This window comes from Crassostrea angulata, chromosome 1 (assembly GCF_025612915.1).
Source record: "Crassostrea angulata isolate pt1a10 chromosome 1, ASM2561291v2, whole genome shotgun sequence".
Lineage (NCBI taxonomy): Eukaryota > Metazoa > Mollusca > Bivalvia > Ostreida > Ostreidae > Magallana > Magallana angulata.
This window is the reverse complement of record NC_069111.1, coordinates 30,746,801-30,763,417: the sequence shown is the minus strand read 5'-3', so window position 1 is coordinate 30,763,417 and position 16,617 is coordinate 30,746,801. Positions and strand designations below refer to the sequence as shown.

The window sequence follows — 16,617 nt, the reverse complement described above, 5'->3', positions numbered from 1 at the left end:
TTAACAAAAACATGACACGGTCCTTGTTTACATAACAAAGACTTGTGGCTCTGTATCTCGCTTATATCTCTACGACTGACACTCAAATTTTGATTGATCATTAGAAATGCATTACTTAAGCATTACGATAAACAATGAAAATAGAAAAATGAAATTTGATTAAAATAGGGACTATTTCCCTTTGGAGAACATGGTCGCTAACATTTTTTGTGGTCAGTCTACGTTGTGTTTTAAGACAAGGTAAAAATTGGCATGACGTTTCCATAATATGATTCTACATTGTTTTGTAGATGATATTGTATCCGTAGAATTAAACGATCGCCCTTTTTTCTGTTTCTTGATATTTTGGTAACTAGCATGGGAACTGAAACGCCTTTAATTTGTACTGCACATGCCGTCCGTCTTAAATATGTATTGTGTTTCCATTTACCTGACTAATCAAATCATTAATCATACATGCCGAGTCTTCAAGACCATTTGGCAACATAATTTTTTTTACTGATCGAAGAAATGATCACGTTTATTTAATTTCACTTTTTAAAACCCTTATTTCGGTCCATAAAGAAAATCCTTAGTATGTTACCAGTTTTTGTATGTCATTTAAAAGAAATTCTAAATCTGCGTATGTGTTTAATCTGAACTCCATGTATAACAAGAGGCAATCTGACAGGTTTAAGATTGAAAGCAAAAATAGTAAGAGTTAGTTTAAATATTCTCATGAGCCACTGACTTAAAAAGACACACAATTTGTCGAATTTTGGCATCAGTAACACGTGATATGCTCGGATCTAGAGAGAAGGGGTTGAAAGGGAACTAAAAAGAGGCCATGGGCTACCCAACATCCAATCAAATTCATCTTTTGGCACCCTGCCCTTAGTAAAAACTTTGATCCTGCACCTGCATTCGTACGCAAGGATTTTGGGTTGTTAAGTTGAGGTTCCGTCGAATTTATTTTGAATAATTGATTGTGTGCTAAGATAAATCCAACCTTAAGTAAAATTATTGGACAGCTAAAATAGACGAACAGAAAACGTGCCTCGGCTGAGTTAAACATTGTTCAAAATCAGTGTAAGAGTTTCCGCAACGCTAGCTTCCTAGGGCAATTTTTATACTAGTACACAGCAAACATGAGTTGACTCCTGCTTTATATGAGGATTTTGTGAATGTGGAGTTTATCAAATTGAATGCATGTATGAAGTTAGAGAATTTTTTTAAGGGATTCCATTTTAAATTTCAGAATACAGATATATAAAATCAAGCAATTTTATACTTCATTACTTAAATGCGTCTTGCAAACGACTGTTTAATAAACATATTAACATTTTCTACTAGTTTTCACTAAATCCATTGTTAAAAAATGGTACATATAAATGATAACATAACCAAATGAATACTCAAGATTGTATTTTGGTTTTTTGTTCTTCGCTTGTTGAAATAGGAGACGACAGTTGGCCAAAAAAAAATCTCTTTCAAGTGAAGAATTAATGATTGATAACACCCAAGAAGCATGAGTTTGCCATATCAATTCTTCAATAAATTCATCAACTTTTGGAAGACCTGTGTCAGTGCGTGCAGTCTGTGCTATCAGCATGATCATTTCATGATCGATGTAAAGTGCAGTTTCGATCATGGAATAATCCACTTATTGTGAAACTCAAAGTATAAGATAAGACTAAGTATTCAATATTCCTTATTCAAACAACAAATATTCTTTGGTGGTGCAAGCAGCATGTAGGAGGTAGTGAACATTGTAGAAAAAAATACTCATGTAAACAAATTGCGTTCACTTGACAAACCTTAGTCAGCAGATTCTTAGAGGAAAGATTGCCAAGGTCTGTCGAGTGATGGAGAGTAAACTTATTAGACCCTGACGTCGGTCAATAGAGTCTGTTCACTCTCCTCTCAATTAAATTTATTCAAGTTTCAATTAATCACCGAATAATCTACATTATCTCAAAACTATAAAAATTAACACTAATTACTTACATAAAACGTCCTTTTTGATGTTCCATGCATGCATTCCTATTGGTCTGTAAAAGCTCAATGCATATATGCAATGTTTCCTGCCTTCTTAGCTGGTCTAAGTCGCACCAATGAGGGCATTTCACATATATAAAATCAAATTATAAAATCTTCTCATATCCACTGCCTATGTATCCCTATGTGTATGTTTTAAAAAGAATTGTTTAAACTGTAACTCGTCGTTGCATGAATATAGATTTTAAGAAATAAGAGAGAAATACCTTAAAGATGAAACAGATTTCCTTTAAGTTTGAATTTGGACAAACAGGAACTTGCTTGTCGTATTGTCAAACAGGGAAATCTAATTAGTGTAATAAAAAGTTTAAAAGTTGAAAGAAAGTTTCTATATATAAATAAACAATATCCGCCATAGGTTATTTTTTTTTTCTTTAATCTATTAAATTATCAATCTCAATTAAGAATTTAACATCTTCAATTTAAACGAAATACACTCATTATTTATATTTTTACGTCAACCATATATACATGTATATTAAACATTTTAACGGATTTTTTTCTTTCAATATTTTCAATTTCCAGTAGGGTACGACCTGCCTCGAAAGTTTTAAACGTGGGCAATTGAAAAATCCTTGTCTGATATGTTTATGACGCGTACTCGTAGAGCGCTATGCAATGTTACAACACATGAATTCGGACCAAGATTCCTAGATACTCAATGATTCGTAATAAGATTTGTCAGCTGTAAATTCATTGATTTATATATATTTTATATCGTTACATAATTTTGTTAGTTTTCCGTACACTATCTACCCGGAAGCTTAGAAAAATCAATAATCGACTATCTTCGATTGAGCTTCGTCGGGGACGATGGTAAGTCTTTTGGTTTGATTGTCATTTCATAGATGTTATTATACATTTTAAACTTTTAATTTAAAGACCCTTTAAGAAAATGATGTCCAATTTAAAATTAATTTTGATTACGACCCGTCCTAAACAAATATTTCATACTCCTTTTTAGTCGGTTTTTGTCCATAAATTAAAGGTCTAGAGATTAAACCAGATTTTTTTAAGGATCATTACCACAGAGATAATGAGATGCTGGCAATTGATTTTAAAACCTTCTATACATTATTAAATTTTTATACCAAAATATTAAGGATTGACCTATCGGAATATATATTTAAAAATAAGATATCACTATTCAATATAGCTACTGTTGAATGTTGACAGGAGACGCCAGAAGATTTGGTCACAGGTCCACAGGTTCACGAAGATTGCTGTGATAACCAGAACCCGTACGTGGAAGTGCTTCCAGATACGGTAAGGTTAAAATGCTGATTATTTCTTTTAGAATTGTAGAAAAATATTCGGGTTCAACTTACAATTCAGTGGAAAAAATTGTACTAATGATAAATAATTCATTCAAACGGAAAAACCACAACATTCAGAGTTCTTTGACATATTGAGTTCACAAACAAGCAAGTTTTTTTAAAGGATTATATAAGAGTATCAAAAAATATGCAAAATATGCAAATGAAATTGTTTTTAAAATCCTAAACTTGTTTTTGGTTTTTAAATTTTCAGCATGAAGTTGTCTCCCATTCTTCTATTCCTTTCCAGATAACACAAAGCCAGGTAGAACTAGGTGTCTATTTTTATTCTGTAAACCTACATTAAAAAGTTGCACCTTTTGTCATGTTAGAAGTTTTTACTTTAGATAAAAAAATTAGTAAAGGACACATATATACATGTAGTGGTTAAACAGTAAAGATTTAATTCATTTGATAAATTGATTCTATAAATTCGACATTTTTAGTATTGATATTTGCATTCTCATCCCAAAATACAAGCAGGGAGTATCTTGAATTTTGGACTATGCATGTCAAAGAGTACTCGGCTATCGCCCGATCGCTAAATGGTCATACCGATAATCGATTTTATGTTATAAAGTTAATAAAATCGGAAACAACTCATCTTTTATAATTTAGCGCATCTGCTCCTTTGTGAATGAATCATTTTGTGTTAAGACTAAACTCGTTCATTTTCAAAATAGTTTTTTTTTAAAAAACCACCAGCTTTTTTATGATAATTTTTTGCATGTTAAAAATTTGGTCTTAAAATATGCGGAATATTGTCATAACGTTTGCGAGAACTGGGCTGCTTTAGCTTGTAACAAAATCTGAAGGAAAAGCTTAAAATACTAGCACTCGTAAATAAAAACGTTAATTTATTCGATGAAAATACGCTTGCCTTGTTGACTACAAACTTGGAAAGAACATTAAAATTTCCTATTCAAGGCATTCTCGAGTTTTGTTGCATATCTTGTTGTCTAAAGCACGATAACCTATTTTTCTAATACTTATATCAAGACCACCCTTAAAAGTCTAATAAAATGTGCAATTTTAACTCCTAAATCACATTTAAGCCAATGGTCGGGCGAACAAATTTTCCTGATACATTTATCGTCAGCTGAAGAAACATGATCGCCCGACACAGGTATCGGACGACGCGGAGGAGTCGCATTAATTTCTAGGAGCACCGATATTTTCAAAAGCTTGAATTTTTCATTGTCAGTTGACCGTCGCTGGATCATCGAACGTTAAGACACAGTCGGTCGATTTAATCAACAATTACGCAATTGCTGAATATTCTCTTGCAACCACGTGGGTATAGCTTCAATTTTTTGACGAAATAGTCCGCATGTCCAACGCTTTTCGACCGAGGTAGATGTTTACCGTTATTGGTTTACGATAGGTCGTCCAAAATCGGTGTCAAAATCGCCCAGAATGACCAGTCGACCGTCGATCCATTTTCGGTCTACAATCGGTGTTTGCCAGCCAACACTGGAAAAAAAATTAATTCAAATGCCTAAATGTCGACCGACTGATGACAGATCTAAAAAAAAAAAAAAAAAAAGTCTGCTGATGGTCGGACGATGATCAAGGGTTGCTCGACGCAGAAGAAAATTCTATAACTTTGACGGACAAAAAATTTGTCGGCCGACGAAAAAAGAGGTCGATATCGGCTAAGACAATGGCTGATGAACTGCCGACTGTCGCGCGAATAATCTCGTTTTTGCCACAATAACCGTCGGCTAGGTTCTTTTTTGGAAATGAGACCGAGGTTAAACACACAGTAAAATACTAGTAGTCTCTTCAAAACTTTTGAAACATTTTAAAATTAAGTTTGGATTTTGGTACAGTAATACCTTATACTAGTAATCCTGATGATTTTTCTCCATTCATCTGACCTGTGACTTGTGTGCTTCACAAGCATTTACATTTTGAAGAATGATGTTGCTAATGTTTTGCAGGTAAATTTTTTTGAACATTTGTAAGACTACAGCAGTGACATAGGCTTGTCTCACAATACAGCTATTGGTTATTCCGGTTTTTTTTATAAACTTGTTGCAGAAATCCTACGCAAAAATGTTTTGTAAAATATAAGCTGTTCAGAAGTCTAAAATTAAATCAATCACAATTTCATCAAATCCGTATTTTCTGGGTTCTTTAGATCTCGACTTGTCAAAGATTTGCCCTTTATATCAGATAAAGACATGCTTTCTTTAAATGGTATATTATTGTGCCGTGTTTGAACAAAACGGTTTACTTGCCTTAAATCGTTCATTTAATTTTAAAAGAACTACGAATCACAGTTCCTTCTCATAAAAAAGTAGAATCGGATTTTTTGGTCGCAAATATATGTAGGATTAAAAGCAATTCGTCTTAGTTTTCTACCTATTATTTTTCCCCTGACTCTAAAACTCTTTCCACTATTGGTCTGATCCTTGTAACTTAAACTAAATGTTCTTCAAAACAGGTTACACGATTTAGAATAGACAAGTCAACATTTTAAATTGATTTACATGTATCGTTTTTCTTTGACAGGGTTTTATATTTAATCAACTACTAATTTTACTTTATTCTTCAGAAAAAGCGCCGAAAATTTATTCCATTCAAAGTATGTGCACCATCTCTGTTTTAACATTTTTATGTATAATTATGCACAATTTCTCAAGAATTTTGAATACCTTCTCCTATTTCGCTACTAATCATTTGTTGAAATTGTTTTGAATTATGAAAAGATACCCATTGAAATGCACATTTTTTACTTTACAGTACCATTCCAAAATATTCAAGAAATCCAAAAAGGTATGACTTTTGTAGTACTACATACATGCTAGTAAAGGCAATAAACTACAATTTTTTGGGAGAAGTGTGTAATCAAAAGTTTAGTTTAATGTAAACTTTAACAAGAGGCCCATGGGCCATATCGCTCATCTGAGCAACAATAAACATAATAAAATCAGCTTTATGGAGTCATATACAAAATAATTCTCTGGACAATGTAGTATAATATATTCTGAATTTAAAAAAAATTCGACTCCCCCTGGATATTTTATGTTTATTATTGAGCAACTTTTATAACAGGATGATTTTATACTCATATTACATATTGAGCATTGCAGTCTATAGAAGATTTTAAACAGCTATTTATATATGGGATATAAACCTAATTAAACTTTGGACCACTTGTGAGGCCCAAGAATTGTCCAGGGGCCAAACTCTAAACAATTTTAAAGAATCAACAATATGGCAAAATGCTTGCATATGCGTAAAACTATATATTATAACATTTGTTGTTTTTTTTAATAAAGGTGTAATTGTCACAAGGGCCATTGTCACGATTTTGGTCAAATTTTATTTTTATATTTTTATTATTTACAACGCTTTCGATGTGCATGTCTAACAATATAATGAAGTCCGAGGGTCAATCAGTTATAAGCAAGATATAGAACTCACAATTCTTTGACATATAACCAAGGTTCGTGCCCTGTTTTTATTTACATACGTTTTATACACCTGTAAAAAATCTTCTTCAAGATGATTTGTCTATTTTCTTATTCATTTTAAGCATAAATAAACAGTTCCCAACGTTTAACCCATACAATTTAGGTCTAAAACTGGAATTTTTATTTTAACATTCAAAATGTAAACAAAAGATTTGTTTAGATGGCAGGGAATTGTAAGCTCTGTAACTTGCTTGTAACTCAACGAATGGCACTTTTAAAAATGCCTTGTTGAAGCGTTGTAAACAATAAATTCGGAAATGTTTTTGACCAAAAACGTTACCATGCTTCTTTAAAATGTTTCCCTTTATAAAATTGGACCCCCAATGTAGCCCCACCGTACTCTTGAGGCTAACAATTTTCACAAACATGAATCTACACTATCTAAGACTGTTTTTTTTTTATAGTTTTCTATGGAAATGTTTTTTCAGAAGATTCGTAAAGATTTTCTCTAAATATTCACATGTAAAAATTGGATCCTCGACGTGGTCCTACCCTTCCGCCAGGATCATTTGAACAAATTTGAATCTACTCTACCTAAAAATGCCTCCACACTACTGAAAGACGGGGTCTTGAAAGTTTGAATTTGTTATTGTCCTGGATTTCCTTGAATATGCTTCCAAAATTTATGAGTTTGAATTAGTTGTTACAATCTATGTTAATTCGGTTTTTTTGCAATTGTCTGATACTTTGTCTAAATTTTACTCAATCCCGGCCTTCATAATTGTAGAAAATTGACACAACGGTACATTATGTAAAATAAGACCCAAGGAAATGTTTTTTTAAATTACTACTAACCGAGAAAATCAAACAACTATATTAAAGTAGATAATTTTAATCATTAGATTTATTCAATTTTTTTATCCAAGGGAAAATCCACAAGTCGGACGGTATCAGTGATAAAAGTTTTATGAAAACCCCGTAAACTCTAAAACTGCTGAATTAACACACAAAGTGAACATTTGTATACCGAAAACAAACACAGGCATCTGACGTTAGAAATATTTTTTTTGCAATAAGAATCCAAGAACATTGACAATAAAAAGATTTGTCACGGTCGGCATTTTGATTTTTAAGACCGAATTATCTGACAAGATTTTCTTCATTTGCGATTCATGCAAAATTAATAGGTAAAAATAAATCCGTTCGCCACTTACTACGTTTTTGTGTAAACTCGTGCATCACCTACACGAATTACGATACAACCGTTCCTTTCATTAAAAATCATAATCAGAGACATAAATAACAGAGATTGTCAACTCCGCCATTAGCGTGTAAATGTTACGGGATCAACCTTACTTTTAGAACTACAAGTGCAACAGCAATCTTGTATAAGTCATTAAATTTGAACCTGATAGTGAAGATGAACATGAACCTGTAAATATTTTAAGCATGTTTTATTTATGAAATATTTACAAAAACTCTTTATTTAGTTTTAAATTACTTTTTAAAAACTTATTGACTTTTCACAAAGTAATGGTAATGCATTACTTTACTCATGTAATGGTAATGTAATGCATTACTTCAAGAAAATTAAGTAATGGTAATTTAATGCCCTAATTCATGAAGTAATGGTAATGTAATGCATTATTTTACAATGTAATTCACCCCAAGCCTGATTCCAACTAAGCCGGAAAACATGAACATTAACATTTAACTTGGTTCTTCAATCGATAAGATTGTATATATTATATGATGAATAAGTCTTCCAAAATGTATAATCTATTATAGACTTTGCTTACAATGCATTGTTTATAATTTAAATTCAGTTTAATCAAATAAAGAGCCAACGAACGAGAAGGCAAATTCAGACTTGTTTTTAGTTTATCTGTACAAACTTCCTTAAGAGACGAGCAGACGAGCAGTCAAACCACAAGTAAACTGGAAGCCAATGAAACATCTATTTAATTTGTAAAACATTTGTGTATAACACTTCCCAATTTTAACTTCGGTTTGCGCATGAAGTTTGGTAGTATTCAGGTGAAAGATTGTCAAAATAAAATTCACAACTTTACATGGCACATTGCGTTTGGGAACTTTAATTTCGATTCCACAATCAACCTCTTCTATTGATTAATGAGCTCGTACACCAACTGAATCGTCAACGGCGCTGTGCATTCAGTTACGTAACTCATTCCACATTTAAACCCGAGCAAGAATATTTTGATCAATATAACTATTTATTTATTTTCTAAATAGAATTTTGTTTATACACAGAGGACTTAAAAAGATTTAATGCGTGTTTTTATGATACATATTTACTGAAATGCATGAAAACTTTCTGCACTATTTTCTTACGCGTAGACTCCATTCATGTGTTCTACGCGTGCCTTCCGGTTTGAGAATTCGGCTGACAGTAAACCAATAGACGGGGTCACGTGACCCCGTCTAAAAAACTTCAAACTTTGAAATAATACGTTATTCGTTAAAAATAAACTCGATTACCATACGATCTATTACAGAACAAGGACAGAAATGAAAGTGAAATGTCAATATTCCAGGGAGCGGATCCACACAAGCATGGGGTATGGAAAAAAATATTGTTTCAGCATTATAAAGTCACGTGACCCCGTCTAAAAAACTTCAAACTTTGAAATAATATGTTATTCGTTAAAAATAAACTCGATTACCAAACGATCTATTACAGAACAAGGACAGAAATGAAAGTGAAATGTCAATATTCCAGGGAGCGGATCCACACAAGCATGGGGTATGAAAAAAAAAATTGTTTTCAGCATTATAAAAAGTCGAACTTCATTAGATAAAACGCGTCATTTGTATCTTTATAATCGACATGCATCAAATAATTGGCGGCAACATGCCGGCCATAGGCTTTTAACATTTTTCAATCATATAAAAAAGTTAACTTCCTCGACAAAACAAAACTTGTTACATGTAATAGGTTTGTTGCTGACTGCCTATGGAAATATGGCGTGTTGTTTAAGTCCGTAGAAGGATTGAATTCGTCTTGCTTCTATATTTACAACCCTGTTGTGTAGATTATTGAGTAACAAATGTAATAAGTAATAATATACACGAATCTTTATCAGTCAGTCAGTCCTTTATTTGTAGTTTTTTAAAAGAAAATTTTGGATCCAGGGAGAAAAGGAGAAATAAAAACCCAATATAAATATTTCGAAAAAATTTGGCTAAATTTCTACTTCTCCATATGACAAGATACACGTTTTTGGGAGTTAATTTTTATTGGTCAACTCTCCTATGCAGTTACTCAGGCAAACCGGAAGTGAAACAGTGCTTGGGCCTTATCACAAATCAACGCCGCTGACAACATTTGGCTCTTGAAAATAATCGATAAATTCGATGTACTAGTATTCTAAAGCATTGTTTTTCAAGGAGACTTATTTATAGATACATTGTAAATAGTCAGTTTTTAAATGGTACGAACAATTTAGATACATCTTTGTAGTCCTACATTAAATGTAGGGTTCAATAAAGTCTTGTTCAACCAGACGCTCGGCTGACTCCGTAAATCTCCTACAAGCAGAGGGTCTCTTTTGCTTATCGGAAATTATCGGAGACAGCCGATCGTCTGGTTGAACGAGACTAGAGTTTAATATTGCTTGGATCCATACAATTTCTCAGAAAGATTTCGATTAGTGGTGCGTAGTTTGATGAAATTAATTCAGATCTGTGAATAATACACAACATAATTCATATAGAAATTTCACGACATTCCTATCGGAGAATTCATATTGTAAAAAATGTGCCTAATTCAAATACATGTACATATAGGAAGCTACTTGCTATGCAAAATAACATATCGTTGATTTTAAAATAAATAATATTCGATAAAATCAACTCCCGTCAGTATTTCAGTAATTTGATTAGATTAAGTTTTGGTATAAGAATTAATTAGGCATTACGAAAGAGGAAAATAATTGGCATCGATATTATTTAAAATACTAAAACAATAGGATTAATACGAAATCCCGATTAACCATTATAACAGTACAAGTATAAAATAGTTGATAGAATCCAGAAAAAGGAACACGCTACCAAGCAAACATTTTTTTTCAGGCAAGACATGCCATCGAGGATAATCGCGTAAGCACAACTAGCAGCAGCTACGAAAGTTGTCGGGTAAGTTTTCAAATGTATGAATTCTTGTTTCTTTCTGCGAATTAAGACAATGATATACCATATATGTCTCATTCACTGCAGCTATTTGCATAGAAAACAACAGCTTTTTTTCTTAAAATCCAATTTTAAAAGTATGAGTCACAGGCTCCAAACTATGAAGCGTTATTGTCTAGAAAAACAAAATTAGATATAAAGGTTTCAGATTTAAAATACCTTTACTGTAATTTGGTTGATACATGCAACACCATAAATCTGTACATACTTTCGATATAAGAAGGAAAGTCCTTTTGATTCATTATGAAATAAACATTCATATTAATTTAAAGTCTTTAATTAAATAAACGTTGTATTCAAATTATTAATCAGTTTGTAAACAAATCCACTTTGCATGATTTAAAGCAATATTAAAAATTCTGTATACACTGTATATATTTGGTTGAGATAAACCGGTGTAAAATGTAAGATCACGCGTAATCATGCGTAATTCAGTAAATTGTAAATGATTTTAATTGCAGCCACACAAAAACAATGTATCCTGTCATACATATGTGGATATTGAAGAGGTATGTGAACATAGAGGGTATTAGCCATCAACCATCTTATATAGACATGATAAAGAATATCGGGGGAATTTTTCTTCGACCATGTAGAGCGTAAATTTTGAGACAAAATTTGTTTTACAACCCTTATTTAATTGTACTTGATACATCTTGGATTAAACGTCTGATCTGAATATTGTTGTGGATTTAAAAATATTGACATTCGTTAAAAAAGGTAATCGTTAATGTTAACAGATTTATCTAATTTTCCTTATTATACCAGTGCTTTGAGCACAGAGATATGGACATTGAGCGATGTAACAGCATCTCTACAGTTTCTACGTTGCCAGTGATTACGTCTAGACAGAGGGTAAAGGTTTACAAATTCGTTTTACTATTCAGAGCTTTAAATAATTTTCCATGTACATCGTACAAGTATTCTGCTACTTCCATTTCTCTGGAATTTTTCAGCGCAATATCATTATAAAATTAATTTAGCAAGGTCAATATTGAGAAACGACAAACTTTTGCAAATATTTAAACGACGTTTTAGTATTTTTACAAATGACGATAAATGTGGCTAAATTATTAAATATATGAACATGCAGAACGTTTGCAATCCATTGAAATTCAAGAAAGCCTATTGTTTCCCCCTTAAATTGGGCTCTTTTGTTTTAATCTTTTATAGGATATGTTTGACCGTTACTTTTAAAGTAAAGTGTATTTAGATTATTTAGTGCGTAGATTCAAAACCTATTTAAAAATCATCTTCACTTTCAGAATTTAAAAAATACAAAGTTTAGTCATGAATAGTTTTGTTACTCGAAAATATAGTTTGCTCTCAGTAATATTTCCATTTCTTTCAATAAAATGAGTCAAGTTGATATTAATTTATAGTAAAATCAAGTTTTCATAAAATAGTATAAAGCTTTATCAAAATATATATAGGTGTATCCAGTCACAATGATTCATTGTCATTTGGAGCTTAAAAAATATTGAACAACATTTTAATGTAAAACATGTAGAAATATTACCACTTTGCCAAACTAGGCAATTTCCAGTACTATCCAAATGCTTTAATGCTGGTTAATTGCTGAACATCTAATACTCATAGTGCGGAGTAGACGACCATGCTGGAAGACAAGTGGTTTACAGAGAAGAACAACCTTCGGTCAATATGACTCCAAAAATAAATTACGAGGTAACTGTTATGATCAAAACAAATAGATATCAATAAATAATATTCAGCCCCCCCCCCCCTTTACATCGTCAAAAAAGAAAAGAAAAACAATTCTAGCATTTCTGGGACCATTTTACTAAGTATACTATACTCTGCAAAGAGTGTAAGAATGAAGCATGAATGTTCCATACAAACTTAAACAATTAATAAAAAGGGATCTTCGTAAAATTGCTTCAAAACAATTTTAAATATTAGCTTGCATCGGTATCTATTTCCAAAAATATATCCATATAATCTTCAGAAGACATTATGTTTTACAGTTGATCACTTACTGTGGCCCATCTCTTACCTCTATTGGTTATGATATGAATAAAAGAAATCATTTAGACAAACTTGCTTGAATGGGTGTATTAGTTTTACAAATAAATATGGTTTTTTTCTCTGTTTGTTTTCACTCCAAACCAATTCCAACAATTGTTGATTTTCAATTTTATCAAAACTGTAGATTCCTAATTAAACGCCAGTAAATTCATATCCGCGTAAACTCGCGTGAACCTCATCTCGCGAATTTTAAAATCCAGCTTTTTATTTTTCGGAGGGATGAAAACTAAATGAAACAATGATGAAAATAAGGCTTTTAGGATATTATGTTCTTGCGATTTGATGCAAAAAGGTTGAAACGCATAATTATATACCCGCGTTAAACAAGGAATCTATAGTATTATAATTATTATGACTTTAATTATTAAAAATATGTTTTCTCTCTAAAGATGAAGGTTCCTGACAAAAGCAAGGGAATGAGGAAGTACATGCTCCTGTTTTGCATTGTCCTTGTTTCTATCGTTGTATCAACAGTCGTTGCTGGTTACGTCGGTACTGAAAAAGTCGTTAAGGATATCCCCAATACGGTCCAAAATAATTTTCAAACAATGCCAGAATGGAAGACTCTGGGAGAACAAACTAATTTGACAGTGGTTGAAAGCCTTCTGAATAATGGTAGTCCTTTATTCTTTTGTCAATAATTAAATGTAATTATATTGTTAAAATATCGTCATATTAACTGTCCTTCAGTCTTCAAATTCTTTATTAAAAGGTCTGTCCAATTTTTCTACAAAGCTCAAGGCTCTCAACGAACAACACTTTCAAAATTTAACAAGCGACTTAGGTAGGTAATGGTTTTTTTTTCATTTTATTTTAATTTATCATCAGCTCGAGAATAGAACATGGATTAAGAATAATAAATTCGTCAATGCTTAATATAAAATTCATTTTTTTTTGTCTTAGGTTAAGCAAATTTGTTTTTAAATACGGGCACAAAAAATATTTAAAAGAGCTTAATAAGCTATGTTAAACCAATGCATTAATATTTGATTGAAAACCCTCTAGCAAATGTTTAAAAACAATTTATGTACAATAAATGGTTTATGTATGCTGCCAGTTGGTAATGTGGGGATTTTTTCCCATTTAGTGATATTTTTATCTGGCAATTTGCATACATTGTGACTGCGCATGTGCACTTTTTCCTGAACTTCAGTCATGGAGAAAACTTGCTGTCTGTCACCACCCACCCCTCCTCCATATTGTATCTAGTCATGTTAATGTTTTATTGTTGCCTTCTAGTAAGGTTAACGGTGGGGTTAACGCCCCCTTTTTCTCTAGATATGCATTATTCTTGAGACTCATTTAATTTTGGCTAGATATTTTTTAGGTCGATTACTTATTGTTGCTCTCAGGCACAAACTTGACTTTTTATGATCTGTCTCTTTTCTTTTGATATTTATGTACATACATGTAACTTATTTTACTTTGTACATGTTTTTTATTGTGCCTTTTGTTCATTGTCATTTATTGCATCATTCAATAAATTACCATTTCTGGGGTTAACGCCCCCTTTTTCTCCAGATATGCATTATTCTTGAGAGTTATTTAATTTTGGCTAGATATTTTTTAGGTCGATTATGCCGAAATTGTATTCTAGTCTTTCGATACAACTTGATATACACAAACTTGACTTTTTATGATCTGTCTCTTTTCTTTTGATATTTATGTACATACATGTAACTTATTTTTCTTTGTACATGTTTTTTATTGTGCCTTTTGTTCATTGTCATTTATTGCATCATTCAATAAATGACCATTTCTATTCTCTAAAGAGGAGTTATGTTTTATATCGATAGTGGTGGTAAGGCAAGCAGACATAAATATAAAAAAAACCACAACACAAGACATAAATTTTTGTTCCAACAAACATTGCATACTTCACTAATCCTCTTTGTGCTAGATAGCACATAAGGCTGTTACCAGTGATCTCCATGTTAGTCTGTCATATGACCATCTCTATAGCTGTCCTCATTTACAGTTGTTTTTCTTCGTTTACTTATCCACTGATCTTCTCCAGGTCTCTTTTGGTATTCCTCTTTTTCTCTTTCCAGTTATTGCCCAACGCATTGCAATCCTTTGGATGGAAGTTGGGTGCATTCTGCAAACATGTCCAATCCACTTTCTTTTACTTATTTCCTGGATTAAGTGAATGGTGTTGGTTCTGGTGCATTACTCTTCATTGCAGATGGTGTTCGGCCACAAGATATGCAGTAATTTGTGAAGACATCGGGTCTGGAAGGTGACAGTCTTGTTCGAGATAGCGTTCGTCCATTTCCAAGATTTAGCACTATTGGAAGACCCCAAGCACATGCTGATCATAGCTGATCTCCAAATTTTTCGTAATGGAGCGTATGATCATGTGGATTTAAAAATTCGAGTTAGGACATCAGCCATCGACTCCCCATTTTTAGTGATTTTGCTTCTTAGATACACAAAATATGAGATTTCTTCAATATTTGTACTTTATAACGTGATGGGTTCTCCGTTGATTTTCATTACTTTGGTTTTAGCATTATTGATTTTCAGGCCAATCGTTCTGCTGTATTTGCAAGACGGTTGGTTTTTTCTTCTTGCATGGCCCAGTGTCTGTGTAACAGCAGGGCTATATCATCAGCAAAATCTAGATCTACCAGCATTTCTACCATGGTCCAGCTGATTCCCGTCTTTTGTTTTTGATGGTCTTTCATGAGTCAGTCATTGCAGAATGTGATGAGAAGGGGGAAGAGCATACATCCCTGTTTTACGCCTATCTTCAATTTAACCTCATCTGATTGGTTTGTTCCACAGATAAATCTAGCATTTAAGTCTGTGTACAGCATCTTAATGATATAGATGAGTTTATATGGTATTCCATTATGACTGAGGATTCTTACTAAGGCTGGCCTATTAACACTGTCAAAAGCGTTGGTAAATTGATGTAAAGTCAGAAGTTCCTTTCATTACTCTGCTTTTGTATTTGTCTGAAAGTCAAAAACCGGTCAACACATGATCTTCCCTTCCTAAAATCGACATGTTCTTTTCGCAGTAACCAATTTATTGTTTCTGAATATTGAAAAAATCTTAATTAACCATGTTGATACCGATGCATAAAAATCGATTGTAAACTCTCTAGCAAATTTTCAAGGTTAAAAATATATATCTTTTTGTTCCAGCAAAAATTGGTAAAATAATATTCAAAAACATATGTATCTGTAAATCAAGTCTATCAAGCATCACTGGGCATTACACCAATCGTTTTTTCTTCCCGAAACAAAATTTTCGGAGATAAGTTTTTTATTTTTTTAATTTTTTTAGATCTTAATTTTGACCTGCTTAAAGATGAAACAAAGAGACAGAACCAGAAAATCCAACAACACATCTTGAACGAGACAGGTTGGTTTATATACAAGTTGAAATGTCCATTAAACAGGTCGGGTACACTACCTTATATGGATAGCATTATTTAACACGTGACAGTATTTTTGGCAAACAGATTCTCCAATCCAGTGAATGATGTGCAATGCATGACGGTCTAGAACGTGTTTACGATTCAACAAACGCACGTGGTATTTGTCTGTTTTATACACAATATTTAATTGCTTGCC

At 32.4% G+C, this 16,617-nt stretch overlaps 1 protein-coding gene across 2 annotated transcripts in view; it reads left to right on the top strand.

Annotated features, from left to right (window-relative positions):
* Positions 1-2,788: 2,788 nt before the first annotated feature.
* LOC128171091 (uncharacterized) overlaps positions 2,789-16,617 on the top strand; it is a 26,678-nt gene continuing 12,849 nt past the window's right edge. The window contains exons 1-14 of one of the 2 annotated variants that reach the window (XM_052836848.1): positions 2,789-2,853; positions 3,214-3,303; positions 3,568-3,618; positions 5,914-5,943; positions 6,102-6,134; positions 9,295-9,357; positions 9,480-9,542; positions 10,871-10,933; positions 11,449-11,496; positions 11,756-11,842; positions 12,587-12,673; positions 13,423-13,648; positions 13,746-13,817; positions 16,328-16,405. In XM_052836848.1, the coding sequence (XP_052692808.1) occupies positions 2,851-2,853; positions 3,214-3,303; positions 3,568-3,618; positions 5,914-5,943; positions 6,102-6,134; positions 9,295-9,357; positions 9,480-9,542; positions 10,871-10,933; positions 11,449-11,496; positions 11,756-11,842; positions 12,587-12,673; positions 13,423-13,648; positions 13,746-13,817; positions 16,328-16,405 (994 nt within the window). In that variant the 5' untranslated portion in view covers positions 2,789-2,850. The remainder of the gene's footprint in view (positions 2,854-3,213; positions 3,304-3,567; positions 3,619-5,913; positions 5,944-6,101; positions 6,135-9,294; positions 9,358-9,479; positions 9,543-10,870; positions 10,934-11,448; positions 11,497-11,755; positions 11,843-12,586; positions 12,674-13,422; positions 13,649-13,745; positions 13,818-16,327; positions 16,406-16,617) is intronic. The other variant, XM_052836853.1, reaches the window with a different exon arrangement.